This window comes from Myripristis murdjan, chromosome 19, assembly GCF_902150065.1.
Source record: "Myripristis murdjan chromosome 19, fMyrMur1.1, whole genome shotgun sequence".
Taxonomy (NCBI): Eukaryota; Metazoa; Chordata; class Actinopteri; order Holocentriformes; family Holocentridae; genus Myripristis; species Myripristis murdjan.
Genome location: NC_043998.1, coordinates 11,588,995 through 11,607,506, shown reverse-complemented (window position 1 = coordinate 11,607,506; position 18,512 = coordinate 11,588,995). Strand labels below are relative to the sequence as shown.

The following is an 18,512-nucleotide window of genomic DNA, read 5'->3' as shown; positions in this document are numbered from 1 at the left end:
TATAAATCGATCTAAAATTTTGAAAACAAGCATCCTAGGTGTAACTACTTGGCGTTACAGCAAACGGCAACTACAGGGACTAAGGGTCGGATTCTGGGTCAGCTGAGTGTAAAAGGCATCTGGCACACTTCAGTGACAGGGTGTGAAGAAATGTGGCCATCTCACTGTAGAGCGGAGATGTGATAGAGAAAGAAACAAAGAGACAAAGTCAGGAGTAAGACAATAAAACACACCAGAGATAGGAGTTACTTGCTCTACTGGAAGTGTATTACTATATTTTCACATGTACAATATATCTGTAAGTTACTCATTTGATATTTCACTGGAACACAACCTTGAACATACAGATCAACAACCCAGAAAACATTCAGCCAACATGGTACAATTTTGGACTTCTGCTGATACTATCACAAGGCTGAGGACGGATATATCAAGGAAACAGAGCGATGTAAGAGGGATGAACACACTGCATTAATCTTAACTACCTGCTGTAAACCAAAAATATCCTATAATTTGTTCTTTGAGGAAAAAAAAAGCTCACACATTCAAATGACCAAAATATGCATATTCTGTACACAGGGGGTTTTTAAGCTGCAATATCATTCACATGAGAGAGTTAAGCTGATAAGAGAAATGGTGCAAAACAGCTACACTGGCATTCATCACTGATATTTACACACATATACCGGCACAGCAACACAGTAACTTAACTGAAGGATCTCCCAGAAATGAATATAGTGGGGAAGCACAACCGGGTTTAACCAAAATCATGTAACATGATCTGGTGGGATTTGACTGACTTTGTCTTGGTACATGAACATTTAAAAACACTCTTTACCAAATGGACGCTTGACTTCACATACATCATCGTAAACCTCATTGTATCAACATGGCCGGGTAAATTTTTTTACATAGATTTTTTTTCAGGACTGTATGCTTTTCTTTGAAGAGCTAGCTACAACTTTGGCAACTGGAGCTAGACCAGGTTGCACAAATGGATAAACCTTGAAATTCAAATATTTCACATCCAAGCTCCTCACAAACATGAATACATCACAGCGGACCAAACAGATATTTAAACAGAAAAAAAAGCTTAAGTAGCTGAATCATTTAGTAGCTGTAACTACAGCATATCCTGAAAACGTTTCTTTCCATATAACCAGACTCTATAAAAGGATTAACAAAAATAGTAATGCAATGTAATGAAAATCTGTAAATACAATAAAAACAGTAACAAAAAAACCCTCACATTCTTTTGAAATTTTCAAATAAGGACAACTGCATTAATAAATAAAATATTCAACGATATGTGAACTTGCTGGACGGAGGTGTTTCTTTCAATCTGTGTTTTTCTCCTCAAACCCCCCTGTTGGACGTTTTCTAAACTGTGTTTAAATCTTTTGCTGAAATACTGATTTTGTGTGCATGCATTTGCACACATCATTGTATGTATGTACGTACATTATGTGTTTGTGTTTGCGTTTACAGCATGTATGTATGTCCCATTATGAGGGCATGGCATCCTGGAAGCCCCACACTTCCAGCAGGGAAACCTGGAAGTTCTCGGCACACAGGGGCGGGTTGTCGAAGGTGGTGCAGTGGGCGGTGCGTCCATGGTTCAGCTCAGAGTCAATGTAGAGAGCGTTGCCGTCACCTCCACCTGGTGACACAGAGAACACTGTGTTACATCAGGGCTGCAGAAAGTGGATTCAAATCTTAGAAGCACTGGAAAGAAGTATACATGTCCACCTACGGCCACACTATTGGATACACTGTTCTACACCAATCTGTCAGGTCTGATACACTTCAGGAATTAGTTTGTGATGAAGTGCTGCAGTTTGTTTTCTTGGTGTATTTAGCCAGTGATTTCCTAAAATTCCCACAATGACTTTTCACAACATCTTTGCTACCCAAATTAGTAGAGCAGGTTATACAATGTAGGTGGAGAGAAAAAAAGTTGACGATAACAAACGGACAGATGAGTGAAGGGAGAGTAAATATCTTATGGGACAAGATGTTTTACATCTGTACTGCATTCTGGTCCATAAAGGCTACTGTTGATGGAGGAAACTGTAGCTGTGTCCCAAAAGCATCCTTCATACTAACACTAAACAGAACCAGCTATATACTCATCTCCATAGAATACTGTATTGGGAGTTAGCGCAACAGAAATTCAACATACTACACAGTTTTTTTACTGACAGGAAATGGGGCAACATGTCTGCATCATGTGACTATGAATGTGACCTTCTGATGACTTCTAACTTCAAATATGAGAAATGGGTAATCCACAAATACAAAACATGTATCTCAACATATATTTTGGTTTCTTTTTGGTTTTATTTAGTTTCGGTTTTCATGAACTTCTCATTTACTGTTGCCTCCTGAGGAGCTCCTTCCTTCCCACAAATCACTGCCTTATACGAAAACCGTGTGTAGTAACTATACAATCAAAACTCAGAATAAGTATGTCATATGTTTTTAGGACACAGCTTGTGTCTTTGCCTACTGTATGATGGATTCCTCAACCCACGATCAATGTTAAATCATGTTAAATGCTTGACCAGTTACCCACAGGAGGAGAAAAAAATAAAACACCAACCAAGAAAAACGTGGCTGTGGACATGAGCACTGCAATTGTTTCTGTGGACATTTACTCAGAAAAGTGAAAACATTCTGTTCTACAAGCTTGTTGAAGAATGCTAAACAATTTTATGTTAATGATACCTCTGATGGAAGTAGAAGGAAAGGAAAAACATGTCTGCCACTGCCTGTTACCACCCTCGAGAGCAGAGGATCGAAGCTTGGGGAAATCCCTATAAGTAGGAAGCTGATTTGTGCTCTCTGCTGGCAAAGCGACAGCTGCAGCATCAGTGACCCTCTGGGGAATGTCAAGGAGAGGTGGGGAGAACCCAACCGTTGCAGCAGCGCATGTATATAGGGGTTTTGGAGCAAGGTAACACAAACATGTTAAACGTTCTGAAACAGAGACCAAAACCATGTTTCAAATATCCACGGTCTAAAGTTGCAGGTCCATGAACCATCTTGTGGTTCCCGGGACAGAAGACCATAAGTCTCTGCTGTATAGAACTCTACATAGCAGACTGTGGAGCACACAGATGATAATTACTGTGACACAAACATGTACTCTGACTGTGCAAGTAGCAAACTCTGGTAGTGAGATGGAGGAAGTGAAGAAAGAGAAGAGGCAGGCTCGTGTAGAACACAGCATAAAGTATGTAAACTTTGGGAACTACAATGGTTGTTTTCCACTACAGGGGCTGACTACAAGTGAGCGTCTCTTATCCTGCTGATACTGTTAGTAATCACTGGCTGTCCCCTTTGTTGACTGAGGTGGAAGACCTGTGAAAAATATACCAATTATGAAATATTCCTGCTGTACTACCCATTTCCCTGATGAAGGAACCCAAACACGTTGCGTTGAGTTTCATCATTCTATTCTATAACTGATTGTTGATCAGTTAGATCTAGTCAGGCTCATTCTTTATAAAGCCATTTGAGACATACTTGTGATGAAGGGTTAATAAGTTAAGCCGGACACTAAAGGATGACAACGGCCAAACAGAAGTACTTAATTTCTTGATTTCAGTATATCCTTTGACAAAACAAAAACTGTTTAATTCAAGGCAATGGGAATCTTACCATTTACTTATTACAATGAATTTTATCATATTATTGTATTATGTTGCTTCCTAGAGCAAGATGATTATAACCACACTGTATTCTGTTTATGAGTCATGCTGCCTTATCTCAGAGCCCAGAGATGTCTGATAAAGAGTTTATGATAAAATGGGAGGCTGCGTCAGATAAATCATGAGCCAAACAAATCACAATTCTCACCAATCTCTCTGTAACCCACTTACCCACTATGATGGAGTCAAAGTTGCCAGCCATGAACATGGAAGTGTTCTTGGAATTGAGGTTGAAGTGGCGAGCAGAGAGGAAGGGCGACAGGTCACCAGCAGGTTTCTCAGGTTGCTGCAAGCTATTGCTGTCGGAGTTTGGGACCTCGGAGGCCACATCCTCCTGGCCCTGGGGCTTAATGGAGGAGGCTAGCTCTGGGTGGCGGATCACCACCCACTCATAGCGCTCCATTTCTGGCTTCATCTAGAAAGAGAAACAAAGCAGTGACAAATGCTAATCATAGATTATTAGCACAACTGAAGAAGTTTTGTATATTCATCTAAATAAAAGAGAATCAAAGAAAAATTAACATGTTTAACAACATAACACCATTAAAGGCTGTACTGATAAAACTGTCCAAGGACCCAGACTACCCTGATTCTAGAAAGGATTAACAAATTTATACTGAGATACTTTGTGTGATAACCTGATAGACATGACTACCCAACAGACATTTTACATTAACTCCTTTCTCTTCTGCCCCCCTTCTATGATGCGTGTGTGTGTGTGTGTGTGTGTGTGTGTGGTGATGGCATTTTCTGGTGAGCAGGCTTAGACAGCCCTTTGCTGTGAATCAACACAGACACAGCTGTCCTACTAACTTAATAACTGATGCAAAAAGCATTAAGGACACCATTTTATTTGTTATTCCTAACTCAGGTGGAATGAAAACAAAAACCTAACACATCTGACAGAGCATTATCAACAGAAAAGCATGGCGTGCCGTTGTTTGTTGCAGAGGAAGACATAGCTATGAAGGCTGGTTGACGTCTGACCTGCCTCTCAGGGTTTTCCTCAGGGTATCTGACGAGTGCCATACTAGGAATAACAGGAAACACAGTGGATGGTGCCCTCTGGTGGCCACAAGTGGGATGGCTCAAAAACTATGAAGTACATTATGTTACCTTGGAAAGAACTTTGATTTACCCACTTACCTTCCTAAAATTATTTTAAAAGTTTACTTAATTTTTTGTTTGTTTGTGTATTTTCCATTTTAATCTTAGTGTTTATGCATTACTCTTATTCTTGTATGTTTGTACTGTAAACCCTTTTGTCACTATTGTAAAGCACTTTGGGTCAACGCCTTTTGCTTTTAAATGTGTTATATAAATAGAAGTGACTTGACTTAACAAACAGGTGTGGGTTGAAAAATGAAATAATTAAACCAGAATGCCAAAGTACTGTGAATAAACTAACCCTGAAGACAAAGCACTCCCCTGTGCCAAAGAAGCTGACTTTGTTGCCTCCTCTCTTGCGTTCCTCCCAATCGGTGGAGAGGAAGGCCCCACACACCTGAGGAGAAAAAGGGTTGTTATTAGCAAGATTCGATATAGTGGATTGCTACCACTGTATCTTCTTTTTGCTAAACCTTATGAACATGATCCAACCAAACCTTAGAATATACAGCTAGATGACTAGTAAGCTACTGCTATCCATGCTAAGGTTGCTTATAGTGCCAAAATCTAATCAAACAACATCTGTGAGTCTATTTCAACATGTGCTATGCTGTACCAGCTGCTGAGAGTCTCACCAGATTATGAAAAACCAGTTGGACCAATAATGTATGCCACTGGGCTTGTTGTGCAGACTGAATGTGATGACAAGCTTTGCCAAGGTGATTTTGCCAACCAGCTCTACATACAGCTGCATATCAGGCAAACTCCATTTACTTTTCTCTCCTTTTGACTGAAGTCTAAAAGAGTCTGAAATGTTCAGTGCTTCAATCACAATTCAGCCTACAACAGTGATGTTAGTAACATTTGTTTTTTTTTTACTCCACTCCACCTCCCTTCATACCTTTAATTGCAGGGTAATTCTGTAGTATTGAATAGGGAATCCCTGGCCTATACTCTTCTAAAAATCAAAATTATGGAGTTGTCTCTCAAAAAGTCTAGACAAGCTGGGGACCAACTAAACTATTTTCAGGCTGATAATTTAATAATAATAAAACTTGAGGCAACAATTAGAAGGGGAAACCCCGACTGGTGGCTTGGTTCAGACACCAATTATCTGGTAGTGAGAAGAACTTAAAAATTCAATCCTAGCCACCCTGATCAACCTTAATCATATCACACAACTTTGCTGTTTATGAGCAAACATCTGAACAGGTCCTGAACTATGTGGAAATCACAGATTCTTTCCAAGAGTAGAGACCATCAGTCAGAGCCCAGTTTAGGAGGTTAGGCAAAAATGTTACATAAAAACAATTAACATGCATGACAATACTGTATATCTGTTTAAGGATAATTTAGATATTACATACTGTATGTATTATGTTTACACATCATTACATGTGATACTCCAGTATTGCCTAATCATCTAGCACCAGCATGGCTACGAGACAAAAACATCTATGATATCTGTTGTCATGTGTGATCCAAAGAATGTACAAAAATCAGACAGGATTTTTAGCGAGCGTGTGTGTGTGTGTGTGTGTGTGTGTGTGTGTACTTGTAAATGCCACATAGAGAGACCAAAATGCATTTTTAACCAACAGAGTGCTGACATTTTTTGGGAAGTGAGGATATTTTGGCCTGTCCTCACAACTACAAAGGCAAATTCTGGCTCATTGGTTAGGGTAATGGTTAGAAGGTTAAGGGTTATGGTTAAGATTAGGGAAACACTGTAGAAGGCTGCAAAAATTGAATTGAAGTCAAGATAATATCCTCACAAAGACAGAAAGACAAGAATGTGTGTGTGTGTGTGTGTGTGTGTGTGTGTGTGTGTGTGTGTGTGTGGTGTCCCTAGCTCACGTCAGCAGGTTGTATTGAGTTCAAAAGGTCAGAAGTGAGCCTACATTGGTGTTCAGCACTATACTGTCAGATACACCATGAACATAGAACAACGGGTCATAAAAAATTATACGCAAGCATAAACAAAAGGATTACATGAATTAGGACTGTTGATGATATACGCTTTTAGACATTTTTTTTTCAACTTTCTTCAACTATTTCATCAATCTTACTACTGCAGGCATTTGTTAAAATGCACGGGGGAGTCATGAGACAGCTTGTTGTGGGTGAATGTGATATTTACATCGCCATCAGTGGTCCGGATGATGAGCAGAGTGGGTTCGTAGCCTTCACAATGGGAGTAGAATCTGGAGGAGGAAGGGGACGGTTTAAGTAGTTCACTTACTGGAACTTAAAAAAGCAAAACAAAACCAACAACCCAACCAAAAAACACCTGATACTATCAGGAGTATCAGGATCACAAGCTGTTTTATAATAATTCACTTTATTGCCACTTTACTTTGTGTGACTTTGGACTGCTGGATTTAGTGAAGTACAGGGAACTGGGGGACTAGGTAAATATTAACAAAACTTGTTACATTACCCTGCCCTGGGGTAACAGAACATGACAATAAACCAAACATGAGGCATATGTGAAGGCCAAACGTAATGAAATATGGAAGATCAAAGCAAGCATGCTGACCACCTTAACAAAATATGTTTTTGTTGAATATTAGTGGCTTCTGTCAATGTGAATCAGCAATAAACAAAAATTGAAACTGTAACCATGAGCAAAAACCTTAAGTCGGATTGGTGTACTAAGGTGGGCACTGGGTTGCATACCTGTTGAGACTGCAACCATCTCTTGAGGTGGTGAAAAGGAGCTGGGGCTGGCACAGGGCAAACCTCTCAGGGATCCACGACCAGATGTCCCGCATCTCCTTGGCACTGACAATCTCTGAAGAGAAAGTCTCAGGGTTCAGTGCCAGCTGCACATTCCTCCTGAGGACCCAAAGAAAGATGCAGGCAGAGATGGAGAGGTAAAGACAAGGGGCAGATCACACAGCATGTCCTGATTTCATCAGTAATTCAAACTAGATGAAGCAACTATTGTATTCAAGTTATGTTGTTGATTGAGTGAAAGGCAAATCAAATGATACATTATCATGAAGTAAAAATGAACCAAGCAGAGCTAGAGGAGATGATCTTAAGAGTATTATTTCATAAACAAGAAATGGCTGAGAAGAGAAGAGAAGAGAAGAGAAGAGAAGAGAAGAGAAGAGAAGAGAAGAGAAGAGAAGAGAAGAAAAGAAGAGAACCCACCTAAGACTGTAAAAGAACCAAATGTGGTAAACACAGGGGTGCAGATGAGACAGAAGATGGTGGATGGAAAAGCACGGGGCAAAACCCAACATAAAGGAAACAAGAACAGAATGTGAGACAAGGACATAAAGGCAAATGATTCCCCCAAAGCATGCTTGAATACAAAGGCTAAAAACAGCAGCTTTATCTAGCAGTTCCATATACTCTTCAGTCTGCACATGTGACAAAATGTTTTCAATAAGCTGACTGTTTATATACAGCTTTGGCACTGCAGGCCTCCCATTTTAGTACACTGTTATGATTTGGTCTACAGTGTATCAGCATTCTTATTTTTTTATGATCGCTTTAATGGGGATATACACAGAAAGTTTTAAAAGCAATGTGTAGTCACTAGATGTAAATGGACCATGCCACTTCTAATTACCACCACAGAAAATCTTGGGCAAGATATCTCTGAGTATACAAATTGAATTTCATTGTGAATCTTGGAAGTAGGATAGCCAGCTCAAATTAAGTGATTAAGATATAAGACTTGTATGCCTGTGGACTACTGCTTCTGTCCAAAACATGGCTTCCTTGCAAGATGTGACGGTATTAATACAGAGGATGCCCTTAACTGAATTTAGCCATGCAGTTTGCATTTTTCTAAAACAGATTAGGTCTACACATCCAAATGAGACTGGCCATATTTCAAAATACCAAAACGCAAAAATAACTTAATTTGGATGACTACTGGTAATTTGCATTTTGTAATGAATATAATTAACTGCATGAGGGACCTGCCAGGTCGCTAAATCTTTTAAATTCAAATTCAAGCTATAGAGTCTCTCTTCAGAAAAATCCTGAGCAGAGCTGAAGAATTTTTGACAAATTAAAGTTTGTTTAAAAATGAACTTATTTTCAAATTCTTGCTATTGCAATGTGAACACTGAAACACAACTTACAAATACATTTCTAAATCAAACATTTTCCATAGATACTATAGATTAACCGCTGATAAATTATTTAATTAATGGGGCATTAACTTCCCTCTTTTATGTCTTGCAAATGAGCAGGTTGGGGTAATATGCTCCTGCACACTGACTTCAGTCTCCTCACTTGATACAGGATAGACAGGATTGCCAAATAAGCCCTAGGCACAGCCTAGTTTCCACGTTAGCTTCAATACAAAGATGCTGACAATTCATCCCCTACCAATCATGTGTATAGGTCATACCTCTTTTGTTTGACAGTGATTCCCTTCTGCTGCAGGGACTTCTCATTGGTGAGCTGCAGCAAGGTGATCTCCTTTCGGCTAAACAGACGGATGGAAAAAGCCTTCTCTAGCAGCTTGTCAGGTGTGACAGTGGAACCGATGCCCTTTATGAATGTCTGAATGTCCCTCCTGACTCCCTCAGAGTCTTGCTGCTGGCTCGCCTGGCCCCCCTGAGCCCCCGCCTTGTGCTTGCGGTAGAACTTGAGCAGGGCTAAGGCGACCCGGTACAGAACTTTGTAACCCTCCACCAGGTAGACATCCAGGACCCGAGTCACATGGCTGTATGGCAGGTCACCCAGGATCCAGTGCTGCCAGTCTGAGTAGACCTCCAACACATCCTGGGCTGTGGCCACAATCAGCTTGTGGGCGGCTGGGCAGTACTTGTTGGCCAGATCACCGAAGGTCATGCAGCTGGACTGGTAGGCCAGGTAAGTCTGGTCCAGTAGTCGTTTGCCTGGCTCGTTGCAGGACAGCATGCGGCTGACATGCTCAAAACACTGTGCTTCATCCATACTGAAGTGCAGGAGTAATGCAGTGATAGCGGGCAGCGCTGGGCAGTAGGAGATATCTGGAAACTGTCCAGCCAGGCAGGAGATGATCCGATGGGCTGAGGTCATTGCCTCTGGCTTCAGGCAATAACGGGGCACCTGATTTCCATCCACAAACTCCGGCAGTGGGATCGTGGAGGAGGACTTCTTGTTGCTTGGATTTCCCATGAGGTCACGATATACTTCTGCATCTGGGGTAACTGTACGACAGGGAATGGCTTTGATGAGCTGCTGATAGACTTGTGCCCGCAGTTTGTGGTTTTTGGCCCAGTGACCCTGCCGAGCCATCTGTTTGAACTCTTTTAAGTCCTTACAGTCCACCTTGGTGGGCCCGCTGCTCTTGGCCAGCTCCCCCATCTGGTTCCAGTCCACAAAGCTGCCGTAGTCCTCCTCAGCCATGATGCTGGAAACTTCTGGGACTGTGGATGAAGCCTGAGTGGGAGAAGGGAGGGAGGCTCTGGGGTATGACTAGCCTTCTGTCCTCCACACAACAGATGATTTCACTGTTTTTCTTAACTGCCCATGATGGTCACTGGAGTAGAGAAAGCAAAAAAGAACAGATGAGAAAAAATGCCTTTTATACCCTGAGAAAAAAAACTGTTTGGCTATCACAGCAATAGCGTGTTTACCCCAGCATCACAGCCATACCTGTGATGCTCGGTGTTATTAAACTACAATTCAATCTTCAAATGATGTATGTTTTGCACTGAGCAATAAATGTAATCAATGAGAAGTTACTTCTTGTCTTAGCCTCAGTTTACATGATCCTTTTCTGATATGCAAATTAATATGAATGACATCACAAAATGGAATGACACATAGTTTGCAAGGACTGCTGCATTATAGTAATTTTCTGTATGGTTATGTACAGATGCCTCTTTTTTAATCACTGTGAGATAGTACATACCCTGGATTTTTCCGACTAAATAACATTAATGCATGAACAGTGCTTCTATGCTGGTATATTTTCTAATGGTACATTTGAAAATTTTACTGTATTCTCCAAAGACAAGATAGCAGGATAGCAGAACAAATTAAGGAGCCAGAGAGCTGAGCTCACATTCAAACAAACCACTAAATGAATTAGGTCTATATGTCATGACCACATATGCGCTTCTTGACTGTACTTGTTAAAAACACAAATCTAAAATCTCCTGGATGCACAAGGTCCTCTCACTGTGAGAGTCTTCCAAGCCTGTCTGTTCCTATCTAATTGGCTAGCTCCTAGGCAAACTATATCCATTAGCTAGGGATAATGCAAAGGCTCGGGATAAACATGCATGTTTATCCATATCTATTTCCACTGGCCTAGAGGTGATTATAAACAAGTAAGGAGGGGCAAGTTAGCAACTGGCCACAGTCAGACAGTAAAACAACATTAGCCAATTTCACTTATTAGATTTGTGGTCTGGTAAAGATTTTGAGAAAGGAAGGAGGCGTGTACGTCATGCACTTCACACAGCTGATAAAAAAATTCAAGCAAAGCCACCGTAGCTTGAATGGAATGCAGTACGAGGTTAACTTAGTGGTGACATGTGACAGCCACACAACAACTTCAGATGACCTTTGAAGCAGAAATATGTCTTGGGCTTTATATGCTGCACTAAACGTGTTACTGAAGCCATTAAGATCGAAGCCATTGAGATTTATGGTGGTAAGGCGAATTAAGAAAAATACTGAACGTGGTAAAAGACATCTTTTGCTGTATATATTCAAAGTGACTGCCATAGAATCATTAGAGCATTTCATTCTGATGTTTTCCCACCAGTCACATGGAGTCATGTCAATTACTTGATGTGAACTGGAAATGTTTGGCAGTGAGCCTTTAGAAAAATTAAAGTGTCAAACTCAGAGGGAATGTTTCCCTAAAATCTGTTTCCTTCTGACACTGAACGTAACTGACCAAAAACAGGTTTGGATCCAGACATAATAAAAGTAATTCCATTTTTAAAACAGCTCTTTGAAGCCAAATGCGAATAAACACGATTAGTAGGCTAAACGGTTCCTCAGGAGTCCATATCTTCTCTCTGTGCACTGCCAGTTCAGTCAGTAGTTTAGATTATTTAAAAAGGAAAACCGGCTCACCGATGCAAAACCCCCCAGGCAGACCACATTTTTCCACTCTTCATGTATGCATGGATATGGTGGCCTCAAGGTTAAAGAAGCTTTGTAACTGAGCTGCTAAAAACAATCAGCTGCCTTAAGGTTTAAACCCATCCTGATAGCTAAAGTTGGGGCCACTTTGCAAAGGCCGACAAAGACTGAACATGGCATTCTGTGCAAGAATGCTTGGCAGCAGCATGATGGGTTGAAGGGGTGAGGGGCAGTGGTCCAGCAGTGAATACCTGCATCCTACTGAGATGGGTTATCTCACACAATGTAAACAGGACAAAGGTGACTCATAGCCTCCTGCCCTTCTTCTGAAGAGGGCTTAGCCTACTTTCACATCATGCATGCGTGTTTAGGCCTACTTTACAGGCTGCCAATAGTGAAACCAAGAGATCTTGTTAAATAAAAATCAGCTAACATTCCTGCTCGGGGTGTGAATAAATGATACTGATTCACTCAAATATCACTTCTCCTTTCTTTATACTCCTGAATTGATATAATTAAAAAAATCAGAATAAATCATAATACTGAATTGAAATTACCACCCAAGTACCGTGATAGTATCATATCAGGAGATAAGCAAATCGCCCCAACCCTAATTCCTGCCATAATTCTCAATCTGTTTATTCATAGCAGATACCAAGCAGCAGCTGCTGTTCTGACTATCCTGTGCAATTAGCCCTTAATGCACTAATCATTTATTCACTGGTCCCATACATTTTTTTTTTTTTTTTTTTTTTTTTTACAATATAAAATTCCATTCATAATATCCTAGCTATTTTGGCTGGTTTTCCAGCAATCTAACATCTCAGTGGTTGATAATGTGATTGTCATGTTGTCATATCAGCCTATCCTCTACACTCTACAACATATAAATGTCACAATATGAGAAATTAAAATGTGATGACAGGTTAATTAAATATATATCTACACTCAAATAATACACTTAAAATAGTTTTCTTCCACGTTTTAAGTACAGTTGCTTTGCAAGACCTGCTAAATATCACAATTATTTTCATACTCTACATGACCTGTACTGTACTATAAATGCGTGCTCTGCATGTAAATATTCTTAGTTACAGATCATGTCTGAGTACCAAATAACAATGCACACACGGTTTCCTACAATAATGGCGTGTTCTGAGGTCAGGTTGGCAAACTCCCTCTTAACACTTGAGGTATTAAAGTGGACAAGAAAGCTGATTCCTAATTTAGTCAGATGTCAAAGGTATCGTGACTGTCTCAGTTTACCTCTACTAGAGCAAAACTCGACAGAGCAGGTAAGCTGATGTAGCTAAATCAAAGTTTCTGGGTTCATTTTAGAGACTCGGCAAATGCAAATGCATAGACGTGCGTGCACGAATGCTTTTGCCTCTTTGAGCAAGAGCTAGGTAAGCGTTGCTGAAAGTGGACTTGAATGTGTAAGTTAAAGTAATGTCAACACTGCGGGTTCAGAGCTCTGAATACGTGCCAGGGTGTTCAAATTAAATTAACTGACACACTGTTCCTGGTATTAAAATGACCAATGCTAACTATCTGGTTTTCTGTCGAAACAAGTATTGACGTTAGCTAACTAGCTAAAGGTGACAGTGGGTTTATAACAGATTTCAAGAAGTATACACGGGTCACAGGGTGTTTAGCGCCCGAGCAAATCTGATACACCCTTTCCCAGTCAGGCTTGTCAAGTTAGCATTGCTAACGGTAGTTAGCCGCTGGCTACTCATGCCAGTGTATCTCACAGCGAGACCGTTTGACCAGACAAGCAGGCTAGCCGACACAACAACAAGCCAGACAGACACGAAGCGATGCAAATGTCGGCGGACAACGCTTGAACTAATACAAACATGGTGGCTAATGCTACCGCGCTAGCTAACATGAATGTTACCAACCGCAAATTAATTTGCTCCGCAGGCTTTCTCCGAATTTGTTGATGTGGAGATCATTCAGCTTGAATTAGTAGAAAAGCAATGCATGAAACATTAAAACACGACAGCAGCGTGATGAGTATGCATTTACATTTGCTCCTTCCAGCAGAAGACGGGTCAAAAAACAGCAAAAAACGAACTGTTAAGTCATTAACTACTCCTACCTGGATATGAGATGTCTTGAGATGTGCAGCAGCATTCATATTTAGCTGCTTCGGGCATGCGCAGTGCTGCCACCCTTTGACGCTCAGGGTCGGTGCGCACTGCTTGAGCTACTGGGAGGATCCAGCTGGAGCGGCGCACAGGAGCCCAGGTGGGCTGGTCAAAAACACTGGGCACAGGGAGGTCTCCTTACACACACTGGCAAATGAGCAGTAATGCAGTGACCTGTTTTGTTATTTCAAGGAATTATACCCAAGCTTTTATTTCGGGATTCAACAACACTTTTTATTGAGAGAGAGAGAGAGAGAGAGAGGGAGAGAGAGAGAGAGAGAGAGAAAGAGAGAGAGAGAGAGAGAGAGAGAGAGAAATTGACATACCGTAAAATATACAGCATAACATTTTCATGATGAGCGATCAAACCCCACCCATGGAGTTGTTTTGCATTACAAAAAGGATTTCTCCTGCACACTTGCTTTCCTCGGGTGCTGATCAAACAGGAAATTCAAAAATGTTCAAGTCAGCAATCCTGATGAAGCAACGCGCTGCTTGGCATGTGTTTGACCTGCAAAATATGTTGAAATGAATAGTTTATTGATCAAGTGTGTCTTGAGCTTTTTAGTATACGGAAAGATTTTTTTTGATACTGTATCTTTTATTTTACACGTTATCTTACCAGTTGCCTATCATATCACTCTAGTCTAGAAAAGGCCAAAATCCATGTTAAACCATTTTAAAAGACTAAAAGTTACAAGGATATCCCAGCAAAATAGACGTCAGTGCCATTTTGTATTAAATATACAAAAAGCATAATAAGAATAAAGTAAATTAATGATTTAGCAGCAAAGACAAACTATAATTCCCTAGAATATGATAGCAATTGTGATGTTTCAGTGATGATGGCCTTTAAGTATATACCCTTAATAAAAATATGTCCTCACCATGTCCTCTTTTGCCTTACATCTACTTTTCTAGCAGCTCAGCTGACTACATTGCTGTGACCATGGAGTGACTGCATGACAGAGCAGAGCATCTGATTTGTCTTGTTTACTTGCAAACTTGCTCTGTCAAGGGGGTGATGGCGCTGGGACAGGACAGGAAGTACCCTTCCAAAGGCAACAACACTCCGCTTTGTCCTGCACTCAAAGCAACCGCCAAACCCAGCCGCCTGACACATGACAGTTATTACTGATAATTCAATTGTGGATCACTGTTGCCTTCCAAAAGAACTCAGGCTAAAATGTTGTACTGTCTCTTGTCTTGTCCCCCGTTCCCCTCTTAATTGCTGCTCATGTTTTTCATGCCCTCATTTAGTGTTAGTCTAACCTCTTTAGTGCTACTGCTGTAAAAAAAGTAAATGTGCTTGGCTCAGTGGTCAGTCAGCGAACTTGAAGTGGTTCTAACATTCAGCTGTGACTTTTGACAAGACTTCAGCCATTTTTTACATGCTTTGTTTTGTTTTTTTGTCTGCAACTAGCAGTTGCCGGCAAATCAACAAATGCAGCGTTTATCAACTAGGTTTTTAAAATAGAATAAACCCTCCAAATGATGGTTAATTAGGTACCAAAGTAGCTTGGAGGGTTGGCAATCTTTCAGCCTCAGCTAAAGATTTACCAGCATTTGGCTGGCGGCTCATGCAAGTTTTGTTTACTATACTGCTAGTGTGGGATGAGAAATCCATACACACTAATTGTCAGCTCGTCTCCACACATAACACGAAACACCACAGCGCAAAATTTTCTAATGGATTGTTTTTGGCCTGTTCGTTAAAACATGAGTTCCTCATAGCTGAAGTGGTGTCTATAGAGCCATTTACCAGTTTGGCTAGAGGAGTTGTTACGAGCTGGCGGCTGCTGGTACTGATCCAACAGACGTGGGTGTGTGTTGGAGAGCAGGCAACAGGCGTGTCATATGCGGTAGGCAGGTCACTCTAATCCACAGGAGCAAGATACTGTATCATGCTCAGGATACACTGTAAGGATGCATAACATACACAGTATGGAAACATTTGGACCAAACTGAATGACTTAATGTGTACAGTACAGCTGGATAGTAAGCTGTGCGTACTTGAATTGGATTTATGTTTGTTCACGGGTGGGTGTGCATGCATGTGCTTTCGTGTCTATATGTGTGAGTAGTGTGTGATTATTGAGAATGTTGAGGAAAAGCAAGAGAGAGAGGTGAGGGAGTATGAAGGGTGGTTACGCAGTGAGTGAGTGAGGGAGTGGAAAAGAGGCACAGAGAGAGAGAGAGAGAAAGAGAGAGGGAGAGACAGATGGGTGTAAAGCCAGTAAGCCTTAAGGTTCGAGCTTATGGAGCTTTATGCTCATCAAATCCTTCCTCTCCCACACACTCCATTGCATCACACCAGTGACCCACCCCTCCCACTCCCACACACACATACACACACAAATGCACTGCAGTGATGCACATATACATACGTACATGTATATGCGCACATGTCTGTACACACATACATATGCATTTAGTCCAATGCAATATTCAGTATTCAATATTTTAGAGTGGTGGTTTTTTGATGTGGTGTTCAGGGACCCCCAAATGTTCTTAAGGAGCTTCTAGGGGGTCCACAGCAAAATGAGGAATAATTTAATTTCGCTGTAATTTAAATGTCAGAAATTATTTTGATTAAAAAACATGAGTGATTATTTTAACAGTATATATATATATTACCACTTAGAATATTTTTGTCAGTGTTCAAGTATTGCATCTAAAAACTAATACCAAACTATCTTTTCATATCAGGGTCCCTCAGGCAAAATTATTTCTAATGTGGGTTTGTCTCTTAAATAAGTCAAGTTGGCCATCTGGAACATGAAAAAGCTTGTAAACCCCTGTGCTAGAGAACAAGTGCCTACAATGCCTGTCCTGCGTCAGACTCCTGTCTGTAAGTCCTGTAAGTTCTGACCAGACCTGTAAGATTACACTAAGAATGGACTCATAAAGGAGAAACAGGTGTTCGACCAGTGGTCTCTAACCATGTGTAATTCAGAGCTGGCTTTCATTCCAAACAAACGCAACACCAGCTGATTCATCAAACACACAACAGCTTTTACAGATATTGGTCATAGAAACTGAATTGAAACTTGGAATTTCAGTTCTAGCCCTATGATCTCAGTAGCCTGAATAGTTTATGGCTGAAGGTTTGAGCTGTGCAGTGGCCAGCAGTAGAAGACCGTGGCTGAACTGTATGCAACTGTGTAAATGTGAGACAGGGCGTAGCTGAGGAAGTGCAAGCATACTCAATTACTTTTCTCTGAATGCATAAAGTAAAAAAAAAAAAGACTTCAACAAAGCACAAATATCAATATGTGAATTATGGACAAACCTCTAGAGATGCAGAAATAATTTATCAAATATAATGGGAGATGACAGAAATCATTAAAGAAGAAAAAGAGAATTTGATTGACCTCACTATTTGGCACACAGCCATTTGTCCACCATGCAAGATCCGCTCCTGATAAATCATAAACACCAGGAATATTTACTTCTACACACCAGCAGCATTTATAATGTGTCTCTTATCTCTAAGCAGGAAAAAGGAGGAGAGGGTGGTGTCCAATAGGCCTCTCTTTGTCTGAGGTGTTTTTATTTATCACCATCCTTGGTATCTGAGAGTGTACCACCTTATACATGAGTAAGTTTTTGCATCATTTTCAACAACTCCATCTTTTTGCTAAGGAAAGCCTGCTCTAATTCAGCAATATATCAGTGCATCACAACTGCACTCGGTTTTGTTAGGCTCCTCTAACTGTTGCAAAAATCCTTCCAAACAGGCAAGTTTGCAACATTTGAACCGCCATCCGCCCTAGAAATAATTTATTTAGCACGCTTACCTCATTTGAATTAGAAGAGCTGGTACTGTCAGACAGTCAGAGTGGAATGTTGTGCCTGTTGTGCCTCTGAAGACTTAAGATTAAATCAGCAAACTGAGAAATGTACATGTGTAAGACATCATGATCAGAAAATTATTGTCATCCCCCAAAAATTATAGATTTGAAATCAAACAAACAACAAAAAACAAATGAACAAAAAAAGAAAAATGCATACTATGTAACCTTTGATGTTTGGTTGGTAGAGACACTATTAAAGGTATCAAATTTTAACCATGTAATTGAAACTACCAGATCACATCTGAAACTGACACCAGGGGGCTCAGTGAACACACAATGCATCATTTCCAGTTTCTTACTGATGTGTTTACTGATGTGAATCAAGGGCTGGTCGGTGTGTTCTCTTTTGCACTTGTGAAAATAATAGTTCCTTCCTGTAGCGCTGTTATGTGTTTACTGTATGTGAGCCCCTTAGACTGGACTGATTCCCTCTATATTTGAAGCATCTCTGTATAACATCAGATTGTGCAGAAATGTCCTGTTCAGAGTCACATATGCATCTTTATGTATCTATTTGTGTAAAGGGGATGTTGTTAATAAGCTGAATGGGGTGGTAGGTTCTGATCTGTGGCCTTCCTAAATAGTGTTGCATGAAAGTTCAGTTCATACTTTGAGATTTTTAACCC

The 18,512-nt window shown here is 40.6% G+C and overlaps 1 protein-coding gene across 6 annotated transcripts; it reads right to left on the bottom strand.

The window, feature by feature from the left end:
- Window positions 1-245: 245 nt before the first annotated feature.
- On the bottom strand, window positions 246-14,135 carry tbc1d24 (TBC1 domain family, member 24). Of its 6 annotated transcripts, XM_030077513.1 has the most exons (9): window positions 13,981-14,038; window positions 13,781-13,838; window positions 9,196-10,314; window positions 7,980-7,985; window positions 7,500-7,658; window positions 6,961-7,024; window positions 5,122-5,217; window positions 3,885-4,128; window positions 246-1,660 (listed from the first exon to the last, which is right to left on the bottom strand). In XM_030077513.1, the coding sequence occupies exons 3-9, from the start codon at window positions 10,179-10,181 to the stop codon at window positions 1,506-1,508; spliced, it is 1,710 nt and encodes a 569-aa protein (XP_029933373.1). In that variant the 5' UTR covers window positions 10,182-10,314; window positions 13,781-13,838; window positions 13,981-14,038; the 3' UTR covers window positions 246-1,505. The 6 variants fall into 6 exon arrangements, with proteins under 6 accessions (XP_029933373.1, XP_029933371.1, XP_029933375.1 ...); XM_030077511.1 differs by lacking the exon at window positions 13,781-13,838 and having other exon boundaries at window positions 13,981-14,135; XM_030077515.1 differs by lacking the exons at window positions 13,781-13,838; window positions 13,981-14,038 and adding an exon at window positions 13,908-13,930.
- Between the last annotated feature and the right edge of the window lie 4,377 nt (window positions 14,136-18,512).